A 20,761-nucleotide genomic window follows, 5' to 3' on the forward strand; every position below is an offset into this window, starting at 1 on the left:
GTAATGGTATAGTGGGTAGGTACTTCTTCCCAGGAAAGCATGCTTCTTTGCATGCTTCTTTGGCCACTATCAGGGACTAAGTGTATTCATTTAATTATATGACTTATTATTTATGTATGTGTATGTGTGTATCCATGTTCATGTGAATGTCTACAAATGCTAGAAGAGCATGTCAGATTCCCTGGAGCTGTGAGCAGTCTGATGTGGGTGTTTGGAACTGAACTCTGGTTCTTTGCAAGAGCAGCAAGCACTTTTAACCCTTGAGCATCTCTACTGCCTCCAGTGATCCAATGCATTCTTAGTGAATTTAAATCTTTAGAATTTTTTCAATTAAAAATCACAGAACGCATGATTGAGGATGTAGTTCTATTGGTAGAGAGTTTGCCTAGTATGTGTGCCCTGGGACCTGCAAAACCAGATGTGGTCTACACGATTGTATTCCCAGTACTAAGGAAGCGTAGGCAGGACCATCATCAGTTCAGAGTCATCTTCAGTTGTATAGCAACATGTATGCCAGCCTGGGGTGCATGAGATCATCTGTCCAAAAAAATGTAGAAGGCCACAGCCAATCATTTGGCATTCTTATATCAATAAAAACTTAAAATAGGTGGGGGAAATAAGGGGGTAAGAAACACATTGCGTTTGAAAAATGCTTTATTGAGGTTGGGCAGTGGTGGCGCATGCCTTTAATCCCAGCACTTGGGAGGCAGAGGCAGGTGGATCTCTGCGAGTTCAAGGCCAGCCTGGGTTACAGAGTGAGTTCCAGGACAGCCAGTGTTACACAGAGAAACCCTGTCATGAAAAAAAAAAGTTAAAAAAAGAAAAAGGCTTTAATGATTTAAGATTTTATTTTAAGATGCTAATTTAAAACATTAAAATTATTTAAAAGGCTCTTTAAGGTTCACGTAAAGGTAAGTGGGAAAAAAAAAAAAAACCTTGATGCTGATCCTCTGAAAATTAGTCTTGAAACCTTATTTCAAGTAAAGTCAAGTTTTCTTGTAATCTAAGCAAATTTAGATTTGGAAACTCACTTGTGAAGTACAATGTATCCATGTGTATATTTTAACATATAAGTCAAGACTTTTATATGGTTATTATGTTTAGTTTGTGAAAATTATTTCTAGTGGAACTTGATGGCTAACACCTGTTATCCCATCACTCTGGAGGCTGAGGCGGGAGAATTACTATTTTTATGGTAGTATTGGCTACAGATGTTGAAGCCAGCCTGGGCAACATATTGAGCCCTTGTCTGAAAACAAAAGTAGCTGTTGGTGGTGTTTATAACTGTTTCCCCAGCAGTGTGGAGTTGGAGGCAGTATTTCTAATAGTGACTTTTCTCATTGCTGTAACTAAATATCTGATAAAAGCCACTTGAGGAAGGAGAGATTCCTCTGGGCCCAGGGTTCAGGGTTATGATCCACATAGTGAAGTGACAGAGGCAGGAGCTTGAAGCAGTTGGCACATTTCATCTGCAGGAAGCAGATGATATGATGTTAGTGCTCAGTTATCTTCTCCTTTGTGGACTGTCTGGGACCTGAAGAGGAGGTCTTCTTACCTCGGTTAACCTACTCTATATATTCCTTAGCAGATAGGCCTCAAGGCTAGCCTTGACAGTCCTTCACTGGCATACCCACAGGACTGTTTCCTAGCTAATTCTAGACCTTTTCATGTGACAATCTATATTAGCCATATGGAGGCTGTATAGTAGCTACATGGGAAATATGTGACCATCTTGGTTGGGCTACTTGAGATCCTGTCTCAGAAGACAAACACCAGGGCCTGGAGAGATGGCTTAGTGATTGATGGCATCTGCTGCTCTTGCAGAGGACCTGAAATTAGTTCCCAGTACCCCTTTTGAGTAGCTTATAATTGCTGTCTTTAGAAAGGAAGGGAGGAAGAAAGAAAGGAAGAGAGAAAGAAAGCGATGGGAAGGAGAGATGGTTAAGAGCTTGTTCTGTTGTAGGATCACAGATGTCTGTAATTCTAGCTCTAGGGATTCAGTGCTGCCTTCTAGACTCTGCACTCACACATGCATGCATGCATGCATTCACCTTGCAAACTAAAAAAACACAACAAAATCCCAAAACAACCAACCAGCTGCATCAGTTTTGTCAACGGTGATACAACTATTTCTGGGGAACAGAACATGAGGACATAGGTGTTCAGAGCATGAGGAAATCATGTGTAAATTCCTCAATGTCATATCAAGCTAACACCTGAAGCTTAGGAAAATTCAACTTCCAAAATAGAGAAAATGAAGGTTCATGTAATTCTGTTTCAGGGAAAATTTTACTCTCTTTCTTCCCTCTCTCATTCCTCAGACACTGAATGCATCTACTTAACGGCTTAGGATGTGGATTGCTGGATTTTTTTTCCCCTTAAATACTCATGGATGCATAAAACTAACTTATGTATTTAACCCACAGACCAGCTTCAGGTTCTTTAAATATATCGACTGGTGTGTATGTGTGTTTCAAAACACTTTTATTGTGAACACTGTTCTCTTTAAAAACTCAGGATTTTTTCATTGTTTCTAAATGCTCTTACATTTCATCCTTTGCACAACTTAACTGTTTTTAACTTTTCCCTTACTATAGTTTTCTGATCTCACAAGCTTCCATATACAGCTGTATTAGTTCTGAGTTAAATCTGGTTTTTGTCATGTTCAAAGGAGAATCATTTGATTTGTTCAGCTGTATGAAGTCAGAATTTATGACTTAGTTCTTGAGAAATGTTGGTGTGATATTTTTGATGTAACATTTTGATGGCTGTGGTTAAACAAATGAACTCTGTTACACATGAGTGCATGCGAACACACACACACACACACACACACACACACACACACACCTCCAGAAGTAGGCCAACTGACATTTGCTTACAGTTATCAGCAGTATGTTGCAAAGAAGAGGGAACAGGCTTATTGACATTTTAAATGGCTGAACTCTGAGATTTGGGGCTTCCCTGATGTTTTCTGCTCTAATTACTTCTCAGCATCCATCAGTATTGTGTGTTTGTTCCTAACACCTCGTCCCTAGCATGGAAGCCATGCTGCTTTGGGTCATTTAGGAATGATCTATTTTTCAAGCCTGTGCTTAAGGTGGTTCTGTTTATCCTGTTTATCTGTTTATCTGTCCTGTTGAGAGGACAGTCTTCCTGAGGAGAAAACCAGCCTTTTGTGTTTTTGGTGTGGTGTGGTGTGGACTTTGACATGAGGTGTAAGCTTTCTGAGCCCTGTTCATTGGTGCTCTTTCCTAGGAGGGATCTAGAGAGAGGCTGTGTGAACTCTCCTCCCTGCTGGTGCTGTTGCCCTGACATTCCAGGCTGCATGTGTACATCCCCATTGGAACCAGAGATCTCACCGCGCTCTCAGTAGCCTCTGGTCATTCTCCTGTTACTGTCGGGAAATAGTTTTACCAAATCTAGGGCTTTCCAGGCTCTATATACTGCATCCTTCCCTAATAGTGTGATTTTACTTTGAGGCCAGATGTGGTATCTTTAGTATCAGCACTAGGGAGGCAGAGGCTGGTGGAGTCCAGCCTGGTCTTATAGAGCAAGTTTCAGTCCGGCTGGGGCTACATAATAGAGAACCCTGTCTTAAAAAAAAAGTAGCTTAGTTTGTATTTATTTTCATTGTGAAGATGTAAAATGCCTTTAGTGTCTCTGTTACATTTGGTGGGGAGTGAATGTAATTAACCTGGGGACAAATACACAGAAAAGTTTGCCAGGGTCATGCGTGTCACGAATGGCCGGGCGGTGGTAGCGTTGCACACCTTTCATCCAGCACTCAGCAGGCAGAGGCAGGCTGATCTCCCAGGTTTTAGGCCAGCCTGGTCAGGGCTACACACACAGAAGCCCTGCCTGGAAAAGCTTCTCCCAAAACCATAAATGTCACAGATGTAGTAGTGAATTTTGTTTGCTTTTTAATTAATAAGTTAAGAGAAAGGTTGACTGCCTTTTTCCTGACTTGAGATACACTCACAACAGTACACTGGCTGTGTCAGTCAGGTTTAGGAAAACAGGTGTAATGAGCGGCTGAACATCACTGTGACCTTTAATGATAGTGACCCAGATAAACATAGCTGTCACTGCATGGGAAATGCTTTTCACGGAGATTGGATCTTGGTGAATGGATGAATCTTTGGTCTCAAAAATCTGTATTTGTTTATTGTGAAATAGGCATGAAACTTAAACCCCAGCATTTCCTAAGTAATAGCTAGTGTAAAGTCAATAAAACCTACCCTCATTGACAATTTCTGTCTTGAAATGAATGAATTTATGAATGTTGTTGAGCAGTGTGTCACTGTCCTCCCCAGCAAGCCCTCTCCACGACTGTCACCTCTGAATGCCCCAGGACACTTACAGTACACAGCAGAATAAAACAAAAGTGGGAAGGATGTGGAAACATCGCAACCCTCAATCATGGTCCCCGGGACTGTGTCATTAGGGGAGTTATGTTGAAAACTAGTTTGAAGTTCCTTAAATGTTATATATAGAGTTACCACATGAACCCATCAATTCTATCCCTAGGTATACAACCAGGAAATAAAATACAATGTCCATATAAGAATGAAAATATATTGAGCTTTATAGCAGTATTATAAGAATATTGAAATAACCCGATTACTTACCAGCTGGTAGACTGTGGTATATCCATACAGCGAACTATCATTTGGTCATTAACAGGAGCAGGTTTCTACTTCTTAAAAATTTATTTATTTATTTTTAATAGTGTTGTGTATTGGGTAGTGCTTACCCAGGGTCTAGGTAAGCACTCTACCAGAGCCTCATTTCAGGAATAAAGTTCTGATGGTGTTACAGCCTTATGAGTATTTCTCCTACTTCATTTTTCTCTTCCTTCCCTCTCTCTCCTCCACCTCCACTTTGTTTCTCTTCTCATGTGCTGCCTCCTTTTCCTTTTCCTCTTCCTCTTTGGTCCTCCAGCCTCAGTTTTTCAAGTTCTAGGATTGCAGTCATATATTATCATGCTTTTGAGATCACGTGTGTTGTACCATTTTTAAACATTATGTTAATTTTAGTGTGTGTGTATGTGTGTGTAGAGTGCTTGCACATTGGTGTGCTGGTGTGCATTTCTGTGTGATGCACAGTGGCCAGAGAAGGTCATTGGGTGTCTTTCTCTGTCATGCTCCAGCTTGCTCCTTTAAGACAGGATTCCTACTGGACCAGAAGCTGGATGTGTTTTTTAAGCAGACTTGTTAGTAAGTTCCCAGGGTTCACTTGTCTCGGCTGCTCTACCCACCCTGAAAATGCTGCTCTCTCCAGCAGACACAGCCATGACTCACTTTTGATGTGGGGATTTGAACTCTTGTGCTCCTGTTTGTATAAGCAAACACTCTTAATGGCTGAGCCATCTCCCCTCCTCATATTAGTTTTTAATTGCCTTTTCATTTTTGAGTAGTATTCCACTGTGTGGATATGCTGTTGAAGGGTGTTTTATTTCCAGTTTTGCTGTTATGTTTAAACCGCTATTATTGCTGTTAGTTGCATATATTGATTTCTCATGGGTCTTTATTTAGAATTGGGGTTGCTGTGACATATAAGTGTATGTTTAATTTTATTAGATATTTCAAAATATCTGTATTACAAATATTGCTAATTCTTCTAGCAATGTTTCTTTCCCCGATGATGTTGAATTGTTTTTGGCCTTGTGAATCTAGGTAAATGCTCTGCCTATGAGCTTTATTCTCAGGCCTTCCCTGGCCCTTTATCTTGTTGCTTTAAGGCAGAGTTCCCAAAAGGTGTCCATTGAGCAGTTGAGCTGTCTCTGTAGCCCAGCAAACCTTGACCTTGTGATACTTCTGTCCCAGCCTTGAGAGCAGTTGGCATCATGGGATCAGGGGATGAGTTACACAGCATCCCCATTGTTGAGGCTCTTTTCTTACATGTAGGCTACATTTGCACCAGTAAACATATACACTTAAATAAAAACAAATCCGTAAAAATTCTAAGTACTTGACTAATTTTTTTTTAAACCGTGTTTATAGTTTTGCCCTTTTCTCAGTGTCACATGGCAGGACTCATTCAGGACATCACATTTACACATTGGCTTCTTTTGTTGAATGATATATAGTTCACTTTGCTTCAAGTCTCCATTTCTTGATAGCTCACCAATTGCCTTTCAGTCGTGAATTATAGTTCATCACAGTCAAGGTTGGTTCTGTTCACCTACAGGAGGTGTTCACCTGCAGGAGGTGTTCACCTGCAGGAGGACATGCTGGTTGCATCCACGTTTAGTACAGCCTGTCTGTTAGAAGTTAATAAAACCACTGAAAGCATTCACACGTGTGGACATGTCTTTGTATCACTTAGGTAAATATCCAGGAAGCTGAGGCCATTTTATGGTGAGAGTATGTTTAGTTTTTAAGGAACTGTCACACTGTCTTCCACAGTGGCGACACCATGTTTTCAGTTGTCCCTGTAAGGAATGACAGTTCTGTTGCAGCATGTCCTACCCACCTCCTGGTGTAAGGGTTCTGCAGTTGGCCACTGCAGTAGCTGTTCTGGGGCATCTTACTGTTGCAATTGACAATTCCACAATGATCCATAACACAACCGGTGCCTTGCTATGTAGCCTTGGCTGGCTGGCCTGGAGTTCCCTCTTGCCTCTGTCTCCTACATGCTGGGGTCAAAGGCGTGGGCCTTTTAGGTCTTTTGCCAATTTTAAAATAGCTTGTTTTTTGTTGTTGGTTTAAAGTATTGATTCTAGGTGCTTAGCCTTGTCATAGAAGTATGGGTAGTATGTTCCAGTCTCTGAGTGTATCTCCAGCAAACTTCCAAAACCCAGATAAAAACAAAAACAAACAAAACACAAACCAGCCAAATAAACAGTAATCTCCAGATCCCAGTTCCTGCCTGTTTTAAACAGTGGTTCTGTCTAAACGATGTGTTCTGCATGTCTTTTCTCACAGTATGGTGCTTTTAATAGTGTACTTTACATAGCACGTTAAATCATGGTTTTTCCCTCACCTACATGCGGACTGTGCTCATGTTTCGTGACTCACTAATGCTTTGTCCCTTCATGATCCTCCTGTGCTATTTTTCTTTCCAGGGCTTCAGGCTTTTAGACTTTGTTCTTCCATGTCTGTTGTTACCAGTCTCTCACCCCTGTGCCAGCACTCCAGTCAACTGCTCTTGGTACCTCACAGTCTCTCACCCCTCTGCCAGCACCCCAGTCAACTGCTCTTGGTACCCCACAGTATCTCACCCCTGTGCCGGCACCCCAGTCAACTGCTCTTGGTACCCCACAGTCTCTTACCCCTGTGCCAGCACCCCAGTCAACTGCTCTTGGTACCCCACAGTCTCTCACCCCTGTGCCAGCACCCCAGTCAACTGCTGTTGGTATCCCAGTTTCTACACTGACTGCTGATGGTGTTTCTTCCTAATTTGTAGCATGCAAATGCAGAGCTTTGTGTGTGGTAGTTTGAAGCTTATATTCAAGCTCTTCGGATGGTCTTGACATGCTTTTTATTTTAAAATTTATTTAATTTTATTTTATGTACATTGGTGTTTTGTCTGTATGAGGGTGTTGATCACCTGGAACTGTAGTTTCAGATAGTTGTGAGGTGCCATGTGGGTGCTGGGAATTGAATCTGGGTTCTCTGGAAGAGCAACAAGTGCTCTTAACCACTGAGCCATCTCTCTATTTCCTGAACATGGTTTTGAGCTGTGAATATAGTGATTGTGATCATTGATGTATAGGTCTTAGTGTCAAGGAGTTAAGACGTGGGTGTGCTGAACTTATAAATAGATCGGCAATGTAATGTGTGCGAGATGAGGCCCAGGTAGGTGCTGTGAAGAAATAAATCTGGGTATGGGATAGATTGTGATGAAAGATGGTGGATAGAGAGGACTTTCTGACTCAGAGGTGTTTTGGCCAACATGTAAAAGACATAGGAGAGTATTCAGCAGAGAGTAGAAAGTAGTGTGTTGGGAAGCTGGAAAGCTGGGTATGGTGCAGGCTCAATATCATGGAGAGGCGTCAAAGCGATGGTGGCATTTTGGTTAGAGTAGGAGCAGGGCTGGCATCACACGTGAGCAGATGTTAATGTTGTAACTACGCCCTTTGCATGTGTCCCCCTTTCAACAGTCATAACTACCCTCTTGGATATATTGATGCTGGTCTCTTTCGACAATAGCAATAAATAATTAACTATTTAGCCTTTGGCAGTCACTCTGCTTATAGTCCCAGCAGAGTAGTTGGACGTACATTTTTCTCTCCATCCCTGCCCATTTTTCTCACAGTGAGTCAGGTGTGGCATTTAGTTGTACGCAGTGGGGAGAAGCTGTGTAACCTCTGCCCTGATCTGGTAAGTCCTGAAGAACAGTGGCAGAGTTTGGTGGCTTTGACCATCTAACAAGTCTAGTCTCTGAAAGAAGTTCTGGTTGTCAGGTGGATATCTCATACATATGCTAAGTGCTCGAAAGATGTCTAGCGTCAGAGTGAGGTAGGGACTGATAGAGGGCACCCTGTCTTCAGCCCCTAGACTTAGAAGAAAGAAATCTGTGTTCACTGGGAGGCTATGGTGTAGGCGTGTATTTTGAATATTGAGGGCAAATGCCAAGTTGTGTTTTGTGACCATATTCAGGTTCAGTATTTTACGGCAGTGAGATTTTTGTCTTGACTCTCTCATGCTTGGTCCAGGTTCATGAAACTTTGGGATCTGGCTTCTTGCAGGTTTCATCCCTGTCTTCTCTGTTAAAAAAAAAAAAGGCACTTGCTCACATTTTCCTGTTTAGATAAGAAAAAGACATAAGAAGATTATCCAATTTATGATGGGGATTATTTATGAATAATCTGGTAAGAAAATAGAAATTGTACCGTTCAAAAATCCTGACAGTTTAAAAACTGACACAAAAAATTTATTGACAATGCAGTCATCTGAAGTTTCACATTTTGCCCGTACCTCACATTGTGCTCACATTGAGGTCATCTGTAAGTAAAACACCTCAAGGACAACTTGGTCACATCTGTTTTAAAGAAAATGATTTCATTAAAAAAGGAAAAGTAACATCAGCTTGTGGGATTTAGGGCCAGAGGATCAGTATTCCAGCGTTGTAGTCAGCAAGCTATGTAGTGAGGTTGAGGACAGCCTGGGCAACATGAGACCTTGTCTCCAGGAGAGGAGGCAGGGAGGCTTAGCTGAATGGTTTAAATGAATTTAGTTGTTCAAAGAAATCCTTCTGGAAAAGATTTTCTCAGTAAAAATTTATTAGTGAGGACATAGTGTTGTGTAAAATCTTTATATGCAGGACATCATCTTCAACATCAAAAGGGAGAGGCGTAATATTTCATCACCAGTTGGGATTTTATTTGCCTCTGGATCTGCTTTTGGATTCAGGTAGAAGCTGTTTCTAGTTGATGTCTTGAAATCTCAAGGCTGATTTATGAGCTTAAGCTCTTTGGTTTAAATGAGTTTACAATGGTGTGTGTGATGGGGGATATTAGTTAACATTTTCTGACAAGCAAACTGTTTGGAATTTTGTTGAGTGGTGGAGGAGTTGGTGACTTGGTGTGCAGGCCCATTTCATTACTTTAATTGTGTGATTTATTAGGATTTTAAGCTTTTTAGAAATGTTTTAGTGTTATAGGACAGAATTAAAAGGATTTAGAATAAAAGGAGTTTAACAAAGGACTTTGCAGCAGTTTTTGTATTTGATGGATTTGGTGAGCTGCATTCCATTTCAATCATTGTGGTGCATTCTGTCAAGTGCTGTGGGGCAGGTGTGTGTAACGTCATTCTCTCTATTGCACATGCAAACACACACAATTTATATATCAAAAGTTAATCCGCTCCAATTTGGAGGATTACATTACCGGAGGGCGATGACTCCATTAGGCCCCAGGAAGAGTACAGGCTGCTATTTATATGCATAAAAAAACCAAGTGAATATTGCACTGTTATGAGTGTGTAGAATGTACACACTTTCACTTTAAGAATTGTATTTATTCAGGCCATCCAGAATAAAAATATTTAAATGAGAATTAAAATTTACTGACATTATTTTAAACTCTGAAATTTCATTTCTTTTTTTTTCTAGTTTGTAGAAGGCTTTGCCTCATTCATTTAGAGACTTTGGGGATCCTTGTTTCTTGTGGTCCGAGTCATTACAATTGCCTTTTGTAGTGGGTACTTTTTGTGGGAGGCACTGTGCTCGGGAGTTAGGGCTTCTCTCTTACATCTTACAAATGTGGCTTTGACTGTCCACCAAGAGCGTCAACCTTAGGGCTTGTGTTGTGGCCAAGTCTGCTCCTTGGTAGATTCTAGGAGGCCAGCGGGAACCAGTAGAGTTCTTCAGTTACATTTTGAGAAGAGTGAAATAGTCAAGCCAGTCTAGTCAGGATTGCATTTTGAAAGCTTGATGATTCTTCCATCAAATTAACAGATTGGTCTGCACAGAGTAGGTGCAAATGTAAAGACCAGGAAGCAGACCACGTGTTGAAGGGGTCAAGGATTGGCTCTGTGTAGATGCAGCCCAATTGTAATTAATTTTGTACAGAAATAGTGTAGGCTTTGGATCAGTTCAATTTTAACTCATGCTTGGATTTAAAAGTCAGATTATTAATTGTTAAATCGGATTTGTAGCAGAAGCAGAAATAATCCATTGTAAACTATGTTTGAACAGTCAAGTTATTCTTATTTTATTTAAAATTTTATGTAATACGATAAAACATAAATTTATGTATTTTTGGAATACTGTGTAATATTTTGATCTTGAACAGATATTCTTTTTGTTTGTTCATTTTTTATATGGAGATGGAGTCAGGCCTCTAACTTGCTGCTGTCCTCCTGCTTACAAATGCCTGGCTTTTGCTTTTTTCTCTTTGGTTCTTCCACAGTGAATCTTTAAATGCAGACTTTGAACATTTCTTGTGCATATTTTACAGTGTTCTGGTGTCTGATCAAGTTTTAAAATAACATCTACCATTTGAAAACAGGTTTTTTCTCTTCCTTTCTCCCCACTCACTTCTTCACTTCCCTTCTCTCTGTTTTTATTCTGTAGCTGAGGATAACCTTGAACTTCTAATGCTATCCTCTGGCCTCCATTCCTAAGTGGTAGGACTACAGCTTCTATCCAACAAGCCTGGTTTGGTTTACCCATTATGAGGAATGGACCCCAGGGCCTTGAGCATTCTGGGCAAGCAGTCTGCTCTCTGAGTTCCATCCCAGCCTCCCAGAGTTTCCTTAAACCTTCAGCATCCATTTCTCATGGTGTTCTTCTTGTGTTGTTCTGTGTCATCAGTAAGAGTGATGTTGCAATTCTCGATGTTTTCTTCCTATGGAGACACTCTTCTAAGTGGCTGTAGAGCCTTGGCTGTCCGTGTACGGTTGTCTGCACTCACAGGCCGACTTGCAGCTTTGGGGCTTCACTTTGATCACCGCAGCTCCCCGTGTGCGGCTGCTCTGCTGGATGGAGTCTTCTGATGCCCAGCTCTCCAGTCCTTTCCCCGGGGGCTGTTTGTTCCCCAGAGGAGCTGTGGACGATAAGGATCTGACACTGGTGTTTGGGAAACTCGAGAGTGAGGTGTCCTGGGCATGGGAAAGGCGGCTTCGGTATTGAGGGCTACACTGTCATTTAATCCTCCCTTCACCTGGAGTCGCTGTCCCAGGCTCTGGAGAGCTGCCCACCTTTCAGGCAGTTAGGAATGGGGGCGTGAGTTGAGCTGTCTGCAAGTAAAGGTTTTGCATCTGAGAGTTTCTCAAGTAGCCTGTGTCAAGCCAGTCCCTTTATTTTAGGCTGGTTCTTTCACATCCAGTCCCAAGTGGGCCTGGTGTAATCACTTAACTGTGCCTTTTATAAACCCTTATATAAAGTCCCCTCAATCTGGGTGTGCTTTTCTACCACTGAAGCTTCTAGCTTTTACTTAGAGCTGTTAAATTGATCAATACTCATCTCTTAGTGAATTTGATTGGGGTTATTACATATTTTAAAACTTTAATAATTGGTATCATAGAATTTTTAGAGAGAATAAAATTAAATGCATGTTTTCATCCTCCCAACTTGTGTTAGAATTTAAAATAAGCACTGACTTGTCTCTTGGCATTTGGCTTCTTGTTTAAAGTGAACACAGACATTTGACAGTAAATTTATGTATCACATGGGCTGAAAACCAGAAGACAGAAACTGTTTCAACATTGAAGTTGCTTTCCACTTCTGGAGTCTTCTAATTTTCCAGGCCTCTGCTGTCAACAATGATTCTGACTTTCATGTGTGCTTGGGACGGGTGGACAGCAGAAGAGACGCTGTGTAGGCCTGTCTTCCCCCACACTTGGTGGAGCTTCTTTCCCTGTTCTGTCTGCTGCCTCCCTCCTCGGTGTTTACATTCAGCACTCCCCGGTTGCAGCTGTGGGGAATGGATGCTCCCTCACACACTCCGCTTTCTTCCTTCACTATTTTAAACAGTGCTGGAGTGAGTAATCATGTGTAAGTGATTTCTCATCCCTGAATGTATGTGTAAGACAAAATCTCGGTCATCATATGCATGGGTTCAGGGGTTGTAAATTTATAATTTTAAGTAATTTGGTGAATGTTTTATCAAAATTTGGATCTTGTGTTTGATAAATGTCAATTTATGTGAATATACTTTTTAATAAATTTTAAGTGTAATGTTTTAAGATATTTTATATATTATTGTTTGTATGATTGTGTGTGTGTGTGTGTGTGTGTGTGTGTGTGTGTGTGAGAGAGAGAGAGAGAGAGAGAGAGAGAGAGAGAGCATATGCATGTCCCATGGAGGTTAGAGGACAACCATTGGGAATTCTCTCCTTTTGTGGGTTCTGGGGAATCTAACTCAGGTTATCAGGCTTGCCTAGCAAGCACATTAATCTGATAAGCCATCTCACCCACCCTTAGCTGGAAAATTTCTGATTTATCCAAAGTAGTCGGAATAATATGAGATACTCATCATTTGATGATCCATCTGTTTTTATTAAATCTGTTTCTCTCCTACTAGACCATTGTAGATAAGGTATTAAGGTTTGTTAATTTATTTTTGATATAAAGAATCTTGACCAAGTGTGGTAGCACTCAGGAGACAAAGGCAGACAGATCTCTTTGAGTTCAAGTTCATCCACGCTGATCTACAAAGCAAATTCTCGGCCAGCCAGGGCTATACAATGAGAGACCTTGTGTCAAAAAGAAAACAACGAGCAGTCAAACGAGCAGTCCTTAAAGTGCGGGGGATGGGGGGGCGGGGAGGATTTGGGGGTGGGGGGTATCTTTTTAGTTTCATGTATGTGTATTACATGCATGAGTGTCTCCTGAGGAGGCCAGAGGGGCAGTCACATCCCTTGGAACTGGAGGTACAGAACCAGAGGGGCAGTCACATCCCTTGGAACTGGAGGTACAGAAGTTGTGAGCTGCTCTTGGGTGCTGGGAACCAAAGCCAAGTCCTCTACAAGAGCAACACATGCTCGTAACCCGTGAGCCATCAGTACAGCCCCCAATACTACTGTTTTTAACATGGGTTCTGGGGATCAAACACAACTCTGTGCATTTAAGGCACACACTTGACTTACTGAAATGTCTCTCCAACCCTGCACTTGGTTTATATTAATGAATATTGCTGAGTTCATTTATTATTATGTTGACTAGTATTTTGACATAGATTTGAATGAGAACATGGATGTTGAGTATTCTTGTGTCATTACTGATTTGAATGGGAATACTCTGAACCATTAACTATTAATCTCTATTGTCTGTAAATAGTCATTGTGTTAAGGACTCAAAGTAGAGGCAGGAGGATAAAAGTTTGAGGACAACCTTATCTGCATGAAACCTTCTCAAAGCGAGAAGGAAAAAAAAATTGGGGCTGGGAAGATGGGTCAGGGGTTAAGAGTACTGGCTGCTTTTCCAGAGGACTCATGTCCCAGAATCCACATGTTAGCTTACAATGAACTGTCTATAACTGTTCCAGGGGAGCTGGCACCCTTTTCTGGTCTTGGAGCATTGCAGGCAGATTGTGCACAGACATAGGCAGGTAGAAGATCCATATGCAAAAAAATAAAATAATGAGTGGGGAAAAACAAAACCAACATTGGAAGCTAGGTGTTGCTGAGACTGTAGGGTCTGGAGTTCAAGGCCAGCCTAGGCCACAGAGGAGATGCTGTCTTCAAGGTAAAACAAAATAAAACAAGTTAATTTTTTTTCTTTTGTTTTTCTTTAGTTGTTACTATGAGCAGGTATAGAGTTTAGTCAAATGCTTATTCTGTGTATGCTGAATTGGCAGAATTTGTGACGTGAAGCTATTAGTAGTTCGTCTAATTTCCATTATTTGTATACCCTAACAACTAGCAAGGATTGGTCTCATTTCTTAGGTGACTTTATTCTTCCTTTAAAATTACCATTTAAATCACTGTCATTAAAAATTTCATGTATAAATAAAAAAAGATATATTTTTTTGTCCTAATAGTTAGACATTATGAACATTCTAGTCTTTTTTTTCTTTTCTTTTCTTTTTTTTTTTTTTAAAGATAGGGTTTCTCTGTGTAACCATGGCCATGCTGGAACTTACTCTGTAGACCAGGCTGGCCTTGAACTCAGAGGTTAATCTGCCTCTGCTGGGATTAAAGGTGTGCGCCATCACAGGCTGGTGAACACGCTAGTCTTGAGGAGCTAGTCAGCACTACAGGATGTGGGTCTTTGCTCTCACAGAGAATGCTGGTGAGATTGAAACAGCTACCAGTTAAACAGTATCTTTAATAAAATGTCTGTCAGTATCTTTAATGTTTCAAATATTTTTCTCCTTCAGTTTTCTTTGTTTTATACAGTTAAATGTGTGGATTGAACACATTATGCTGAGTAAGTTTCTGTTATGTGTATATATGAATATGTGTATGGACACACATATATACAAATATGTATGGACACACATATGCCCATTGTTCTGTACATGGCAGACAAGTGATCTACCAGTCATCTACCCCATCCTCTAGTATAAACATTTTGAAATAATGGGAAATATACAAGAGTTTCTCAAAACATACTTTTTGTTTTATGTTCTCTAACAGGTGCTCAAAAGTGTGATAACTTTGCTGAGAAAAGACCTCTTCTTGGTGTTTGTAAGAGCATTGGATCTTCAGGGTAAGGAGATTCCAAGTGAAGCCTTGAAACACGTAGCATTTGTGGTGACGTATTTGCTTCCTTCATGACTCTCTCTTCCTATGCCGTGATGCCGAGCATCAGAGGAAGGCAGTGCTGTAGATCACGGTGCAGTCTGGAAAGACAAGATTGTCAGGGCTGAGGAAAGTGTTCTTACATTTGCTGTGTAGTGTTAACACTCATGCCTCTACTGCAGAAGTCGCTATCCAGTGGTAATATAATAGTGTTACTTTCATCATATATCAATGTTTGGCAGTGTATTGATTCTGTGGCTTGTGCCCGATGCAACACTAAAGGTATTCCTTGGTTTTCTCTCTTACTCTTTATAATACTATGAAAAAGTACCATTTCCTTTTTGATTTACACATTCAAAGAACAGATTTGCTAGCCGGGTGGTGGTTCCAGCACTCAGGAGGCAGAACCAGGTAGATCTCTGTGAGTTCGAGGCCAACCTGGTCTATAGAGCGAGATCCAGGACAGACACCAAAGCTACACAGAGAAACCCTGTCTCAGAAAAACAAAAAACAAAAAACAAAAAGCAAAACCCGATTTGCTGACCTCACACAGGAGTCAATTGAGTGTCAGGGATACTCAGCTGCTGTCATGTTCATACTAGCTACTATGAATGGGTGTGGGGAGTTTGTCAGTTTGACAACACTTGTGTCATGCTTACTTTCCAACTGAACAACAATAAAAATATCGTAACTTTTTAATTTAATTCCAGGTACAATTGCAAATGCATTATTTTCCCTCACAATAGACATGGTACCTTGAAGAGTTCTTAGTCTTTTAGTATTGAAAGCTCAATGTGTAGATATATATCTAGAATACTTTGCCACTGATACTGTCTCAATCAATGCTACTTGATAAAGAGATAGAGGAAATAAAACACACCTGTTTTACATATTCATAACAAACCAGGACAGAATTATTCTTGGAAATTACAATCCTCATTTCTGTAACTGGACACATGGCCTTAGCTGGTATTTGTATCTGACATCCTCTACTACCCATTCTGTATTTCCTCTACATCCAGCAAGCACCTCTCAGGGCTTGAATCTTTACCTGTAGGGGTGAACCATACTTTTACTCCTGAAGTGTCTGGACCATTTATCTTACCATAGGCTATGATAACACCAAGAGATGTTCTAAAGGATCCCCTAGGCTCTAGACATATTCTTCCTTATCTCCAATGTGGAGAAGCAGTCCATTTTCCCCCTAGTAGTCTGAATCTATCACCCCTCCAAACATTCCATTGAAGAGCATCAGGAACACAATGTGGCGAGGGAAAAAAAAAATCAGCTTTGTTTTGAGTGGAGTGTTTTCTGTGTCTCCACCATAACCAAAGCTGATATTCCAGCAGAGCAGGAAGTAGAGGGAGCAGGAAGGAAAAGTTTTCTTTGTGGGTCTTTCGGGAGGATGATGAGTGCTATCATGTCCCTTACTCCTTGTCCTAGGTCTTTGAATCCTGGCTATCGGGGAAACAGTGCCATTTACTACATATTGATTCAAAGTGTATAGAGACTTCTGGAGAACCCTACCTTGGTTCTCTAGCCAACTGCTACCTATTTTATTTTTATTTTTATTTTTTTAAAGATAGTGTCTCTCTGTGTAGTTCTGGCTGCCCAGAACTTGATATGTAGATCAGGCTGGCCTCACAGAGATCTGCCTGCCTCTGTCACCTGAGTGCTGAGCTTAAAGTCATGTGCCATCATATCCAGTCCCTAGTTTTATAACTGTGTCTTCAAAAGGTCAGCCTCTGGTTCAAGCTAGCTACTTTGGGGTGGTGGGGAACATGGTAAGACCAATTAATTCCATGACTATAGGCACATTGTTGCAAATCTTTGGGTTGGCTGTGAAATAGTGCTGTGTAGAATTTTGTGATGGTGGATAAAGCATTCTGTAAGTCCATGGAGGACAGTTTTGGAGGAAGCATTATGTACAGATATTGCTAAAATTCTTTCTCTGGGGAATACATAAAGTAACATTTTCCTTCCTTCCAGGGTCCCAATGACAAACTGAGGCATAATTCTACCAAAATTTATCCCTGGGCGCCTTCCTTCAGAGCCTTAGAGGCAGGGGTTGCTTACAGGGATGTGGGCACCAATCTCTCAACCGGCCCCACCTTGAAAGCCTTACTCAACAGAGATGAGGTCTTCTCCCATAACCCGTTAGGTGGAGCCCAGCTCTGCTCTTTACTGCCCTATCTTACGGCTCATCCTCCAGGACAAGTGCACTGTTGCTGGGTGGTAGGGAGCAGCTGGCTACTAAGATGCGAATCTCATGTCCTGCCCTGCACCTTCTATTCAGGAGAGGTTGTGATGGTTCTTTCTGTGTCCTTCTAGCCACTCCCAAATAACGACACAGGAGACTTTATTAATTGTGAAAGCTTATCCTTAGCTTAGGCCTGTTTTTGACTAGCTCTTATAACTTAAATTCACCCATTTCTATTAATCTACATTCTGTCAGGTATTGCCCATCCTGCTTCCCACATTTTGTTTCCTCAAATCTCTCTCAAGCGCCTAGATTCCTCCTCCTCCTTTCTTTCTGTGCCTGAAAGTCCTTCTGCCTAGCTATTGACTGTTCAGCTTTTTAGTACAGCAATCACAGCAATACACGTTCATTCACACTGTACAAATATTCCGCAACAGGATGTAAAGTGTGAACCCAGCTGGGATGATTTTTTTGCACAGGGGAACAGATGAACTCCCCAAGATGGAGGATGCTTCCCTTGGAGGACAGCCACTCATGACAGCTCGAAAGACAAATCCATAACTGGTAGACAGGTCTTTTCCAGTAAGGAAATCGCTGCCTTTTACATGGTGGCTGTGGTCCAGGGTAGTCAGCCTGCTACCAGGTTGCTGCCTGGCCATTGCGGGAATGGTGTGGTGTCAGGCTCACTGTTGGTCTCTGCTGCTGAAGGATTTGATTGACACTGTGCAGCAGCCATAGTTGGGTCAGCCTAGGTTAGTGGATATCCATGTTGAGCCCCACCTAACCTTCACCCCCACACCTGTACTTCACTTTGTTCATGAGCCTTTTGGGCTGTGCCAAGGATGGCCGGGGAAAGAGTCGAACTGCTCTCCAGGATGGTCCTGGCTTCTTGATTGTTGGAAGTCCTCCTCTGCTAACTTACCTTTCCACCCTTTGCCTATTTGTAGAGATCTATGTACACACCACTTCCCCAAGCATTGTTCTCACCAGTTTCCATGCATGGGTCTTCCAAACTAAGCAAAATGGACCAGTATGTGCACTGCCCAGAGTTCTCCCCGTGAAGATTGCCTTTCCCCAGTGAGCCTTGCAGGGTTGTCCCAGAAAGCGCCTGTAAATGTTCCCGCTGTCCACTTCTGGGTGATGCCTGTAAACTAGGTCCTGGTCTTCCTCATCCTCAGTCATCCATCCATAGGGCACATCCCATGAGGTCATAGGTGAATGCTTGGAGACAATATGCCAGGAATCAGAACCACAGGCAGTAACTACAGCAGCTGGCGGGAGCTAGGTAGGCTCGGGAGAGCAGTGGCGGGCAGCAGCAAAGCTGCTGGCTCTTTCTTTTTGACGGCTTTAATTTGGGCTGCCGCTGGAAGGTTCCACCCACATTTTGGGTGGGTCTTCCCACTTCAAATAACCTGATTAATTAAATCTCTCACAGGTGTGCCCAGCAGCTTGCCTTTTAGTGGATTCCAGATCAGTCAAGTTGAGAACCATTACGTTTCTTGAAGTAGGAACTTCTTTTTGTTGTTGCCATTAGAAAATGGACTTTGGGGCGTTTACTTAGTGTGGAGTGTTACGTCAGGTCCAGGAGGATTCAAAAGCACGAAAAACCCAACCCCTTTCTTGAAAGACAAGGATCTTATGTGAAATCTAAAGCACAGTGTGTGCATATAGCTGGGATTTTGACCCGTGGAGGAGCTAAGAGAAGGTAGAGGTGGGTGAAGGTGGTTAATGACAGAGGAGCAGCAGAGGCTGGCCCTTCTGAGTAAGAGGCTGGGCAGATGCAGAATACTTCCGCAGAGGTCACGGCACTGCAGGTAGACATGAACGGAGTAAAGGGATTAAAACTGACTAGCGTGTTTTAGAACACAGCCATCTGCAGAGCAGGTGGAAACAGCTGTTGCCGGGGAAGTCAACAGAGACATCAAACAGTCTGAGCTGTGTTTAGTCTTGAGCAGCTGCCAACCCTGTACAGCAGTGGGATTGTGAGGCATTCATGCCTGCAGCGTCTTCTATCCCAGCCTTCCCCATTGGTCAGTGAAGAGGTTCTTCCAGGTACCTTCTCCTCTGTGGCCGAAAACACTCAGCTTGAAGTGTCAGATCTTGCCCAAGCCCTGAGACATTGTTCATGGGAGTTTCTGACTTAAGGGCCTGTGCGTATTCAGAGCCCATGGCTTGTGCAGTTTAAAGCTGTCATTAGTGGAGGCTTCGTGAATGCATAGAGGTATTCAGAGTGTAGGGTTAAGAAAAGGTAGGAGATCAGAAAAAGAATGAATGTGCAGATGCTTTGTTTGGCAAGGTGTAATCTTGACTGGCACATTAGTTTTTGAGTAAACCCTACATTGTCTCTCTAGTTACTTAGATACAGAGGCAATTCCCTGAAAGCCAGACCTGAAAGCAAGGATAACATGGCTGAGTGTTCCAATATGTTAAATCTTGCAAAGATTTTTAAAGTAAGCTAATCTAAATTTATTCTAAAAATTAAATGGACTGCATTAAACATTTAAAGAAAAACAGCAATAACTCAACAAATCTTAAAAAAGGAGTTATACATTATAAAATAAACTCATGAGAGTAACCCGGCACCATATTCAAAGTAGCTTAAAAAAGGCTGAGGGCCTTGATAGCTTACAAGGAGCTGAAAGTGAATGCAAACTCCAGGGGGCCCAGGGAATGTACCGTAATGAATTCAGAGTTGGTAGCTTTTGCTTTACGGCCAAAGTCGTGTGTGTGTGTGTGTGTGTGTGTGTGTGTGTGTGTGTGTGTGTGTGTGTGTGTGTGTGAGAGAGAGAGAGAGAGAGAGAGAGAGAGAGAGAGATTCAGCACCCAAGAAGCTTTGTCTTTCTTTCCAGTTTTAATAATTTATTTTAATTTATGTACATTGGTGTTTTGCCAGCATGTATGTCTGTGTGAGGGTTTCGAATCCCTTGGAACTAGAGTTACAGGCAGTTATGAACTGCCACGTGGGGGTGCTGGGAATTGAACCCGGATCCTCTGACAGACCAGCCAGTGATCTTAGCAACCAAGCCATCTCTCTTGCCTCTTCCTTTCCAATTTAAAAAGTATTTTCCTTTTCTTACAAACCCTGCCAACTCTGTGAATAAAGAATTCATCTAATCAAGATCACTTTGTCATAAGATAATGTTATAGGGGAAGAGCCGTGGATTATATGAGGTGATGAGATAATTTACTGAGCAGTGACTCTGATGATATACTGCTTCTTTCTCAGGAGTCTTCAGAGAAGTAGAATCAGTAATGTTGTAAACCTATTGATTGAGGAGTCTTGCACATTAAACTTATTTGCTGTTATCTCTAAAGACAGAAGGGCACAAACTTGCAGGGGTGCATCCTTGTGTGGGTCACTATAGGGTGTGATGGTTGTCTTTCTTTGGATAAACTTGCAGGGGTGCATCTCTGTGTGGGTCACTAG

At 41.8% G+C, this 20,761-nt stretch overlaps 1 protein-coding gene across 8 annotated transcripts in view; it reads left to right on the forward strand.

The window, feature by feature from the left end:
• Positions 1 to 20,761, forward strand: part of Bcas3 (BCAS3 microtubule associated cell migration factor) — a 502,957-nt gene that overhangs the window by 46,178 nt on the left and 436,018 nt on the right. For all 8 annotated transcript variants that reach the window (XM_028878299.2, XM_028878296.2, XM_028878294.2 and 5 more), the window contains exon 7: positions 15,030 to 15,102. In XM_028878299.2, coding sequence (XP_028734132.1) covers positions 15,030 to 15,102 — 73 coding nt within the window. The remainder of the gene's footprint in view (positions 1 to 15,029; positions 15,103 to 20,761) is intronic.

Source organism: Peromyscus leucopus, chromosome 8b, assembly GCF_004664715.2.
Source record: "Peromyscus leucopus breed LL Stock chromosome 8b, UCI_PerLeu_2.1, whole genome shotgun sequence".
Taxonomy (NCBI): Eukaryota; Metazoa; Chordata; class Mammalia; order Rodentia; family Cricetidae; genus Peromyscus; species Peromyscus leucopus.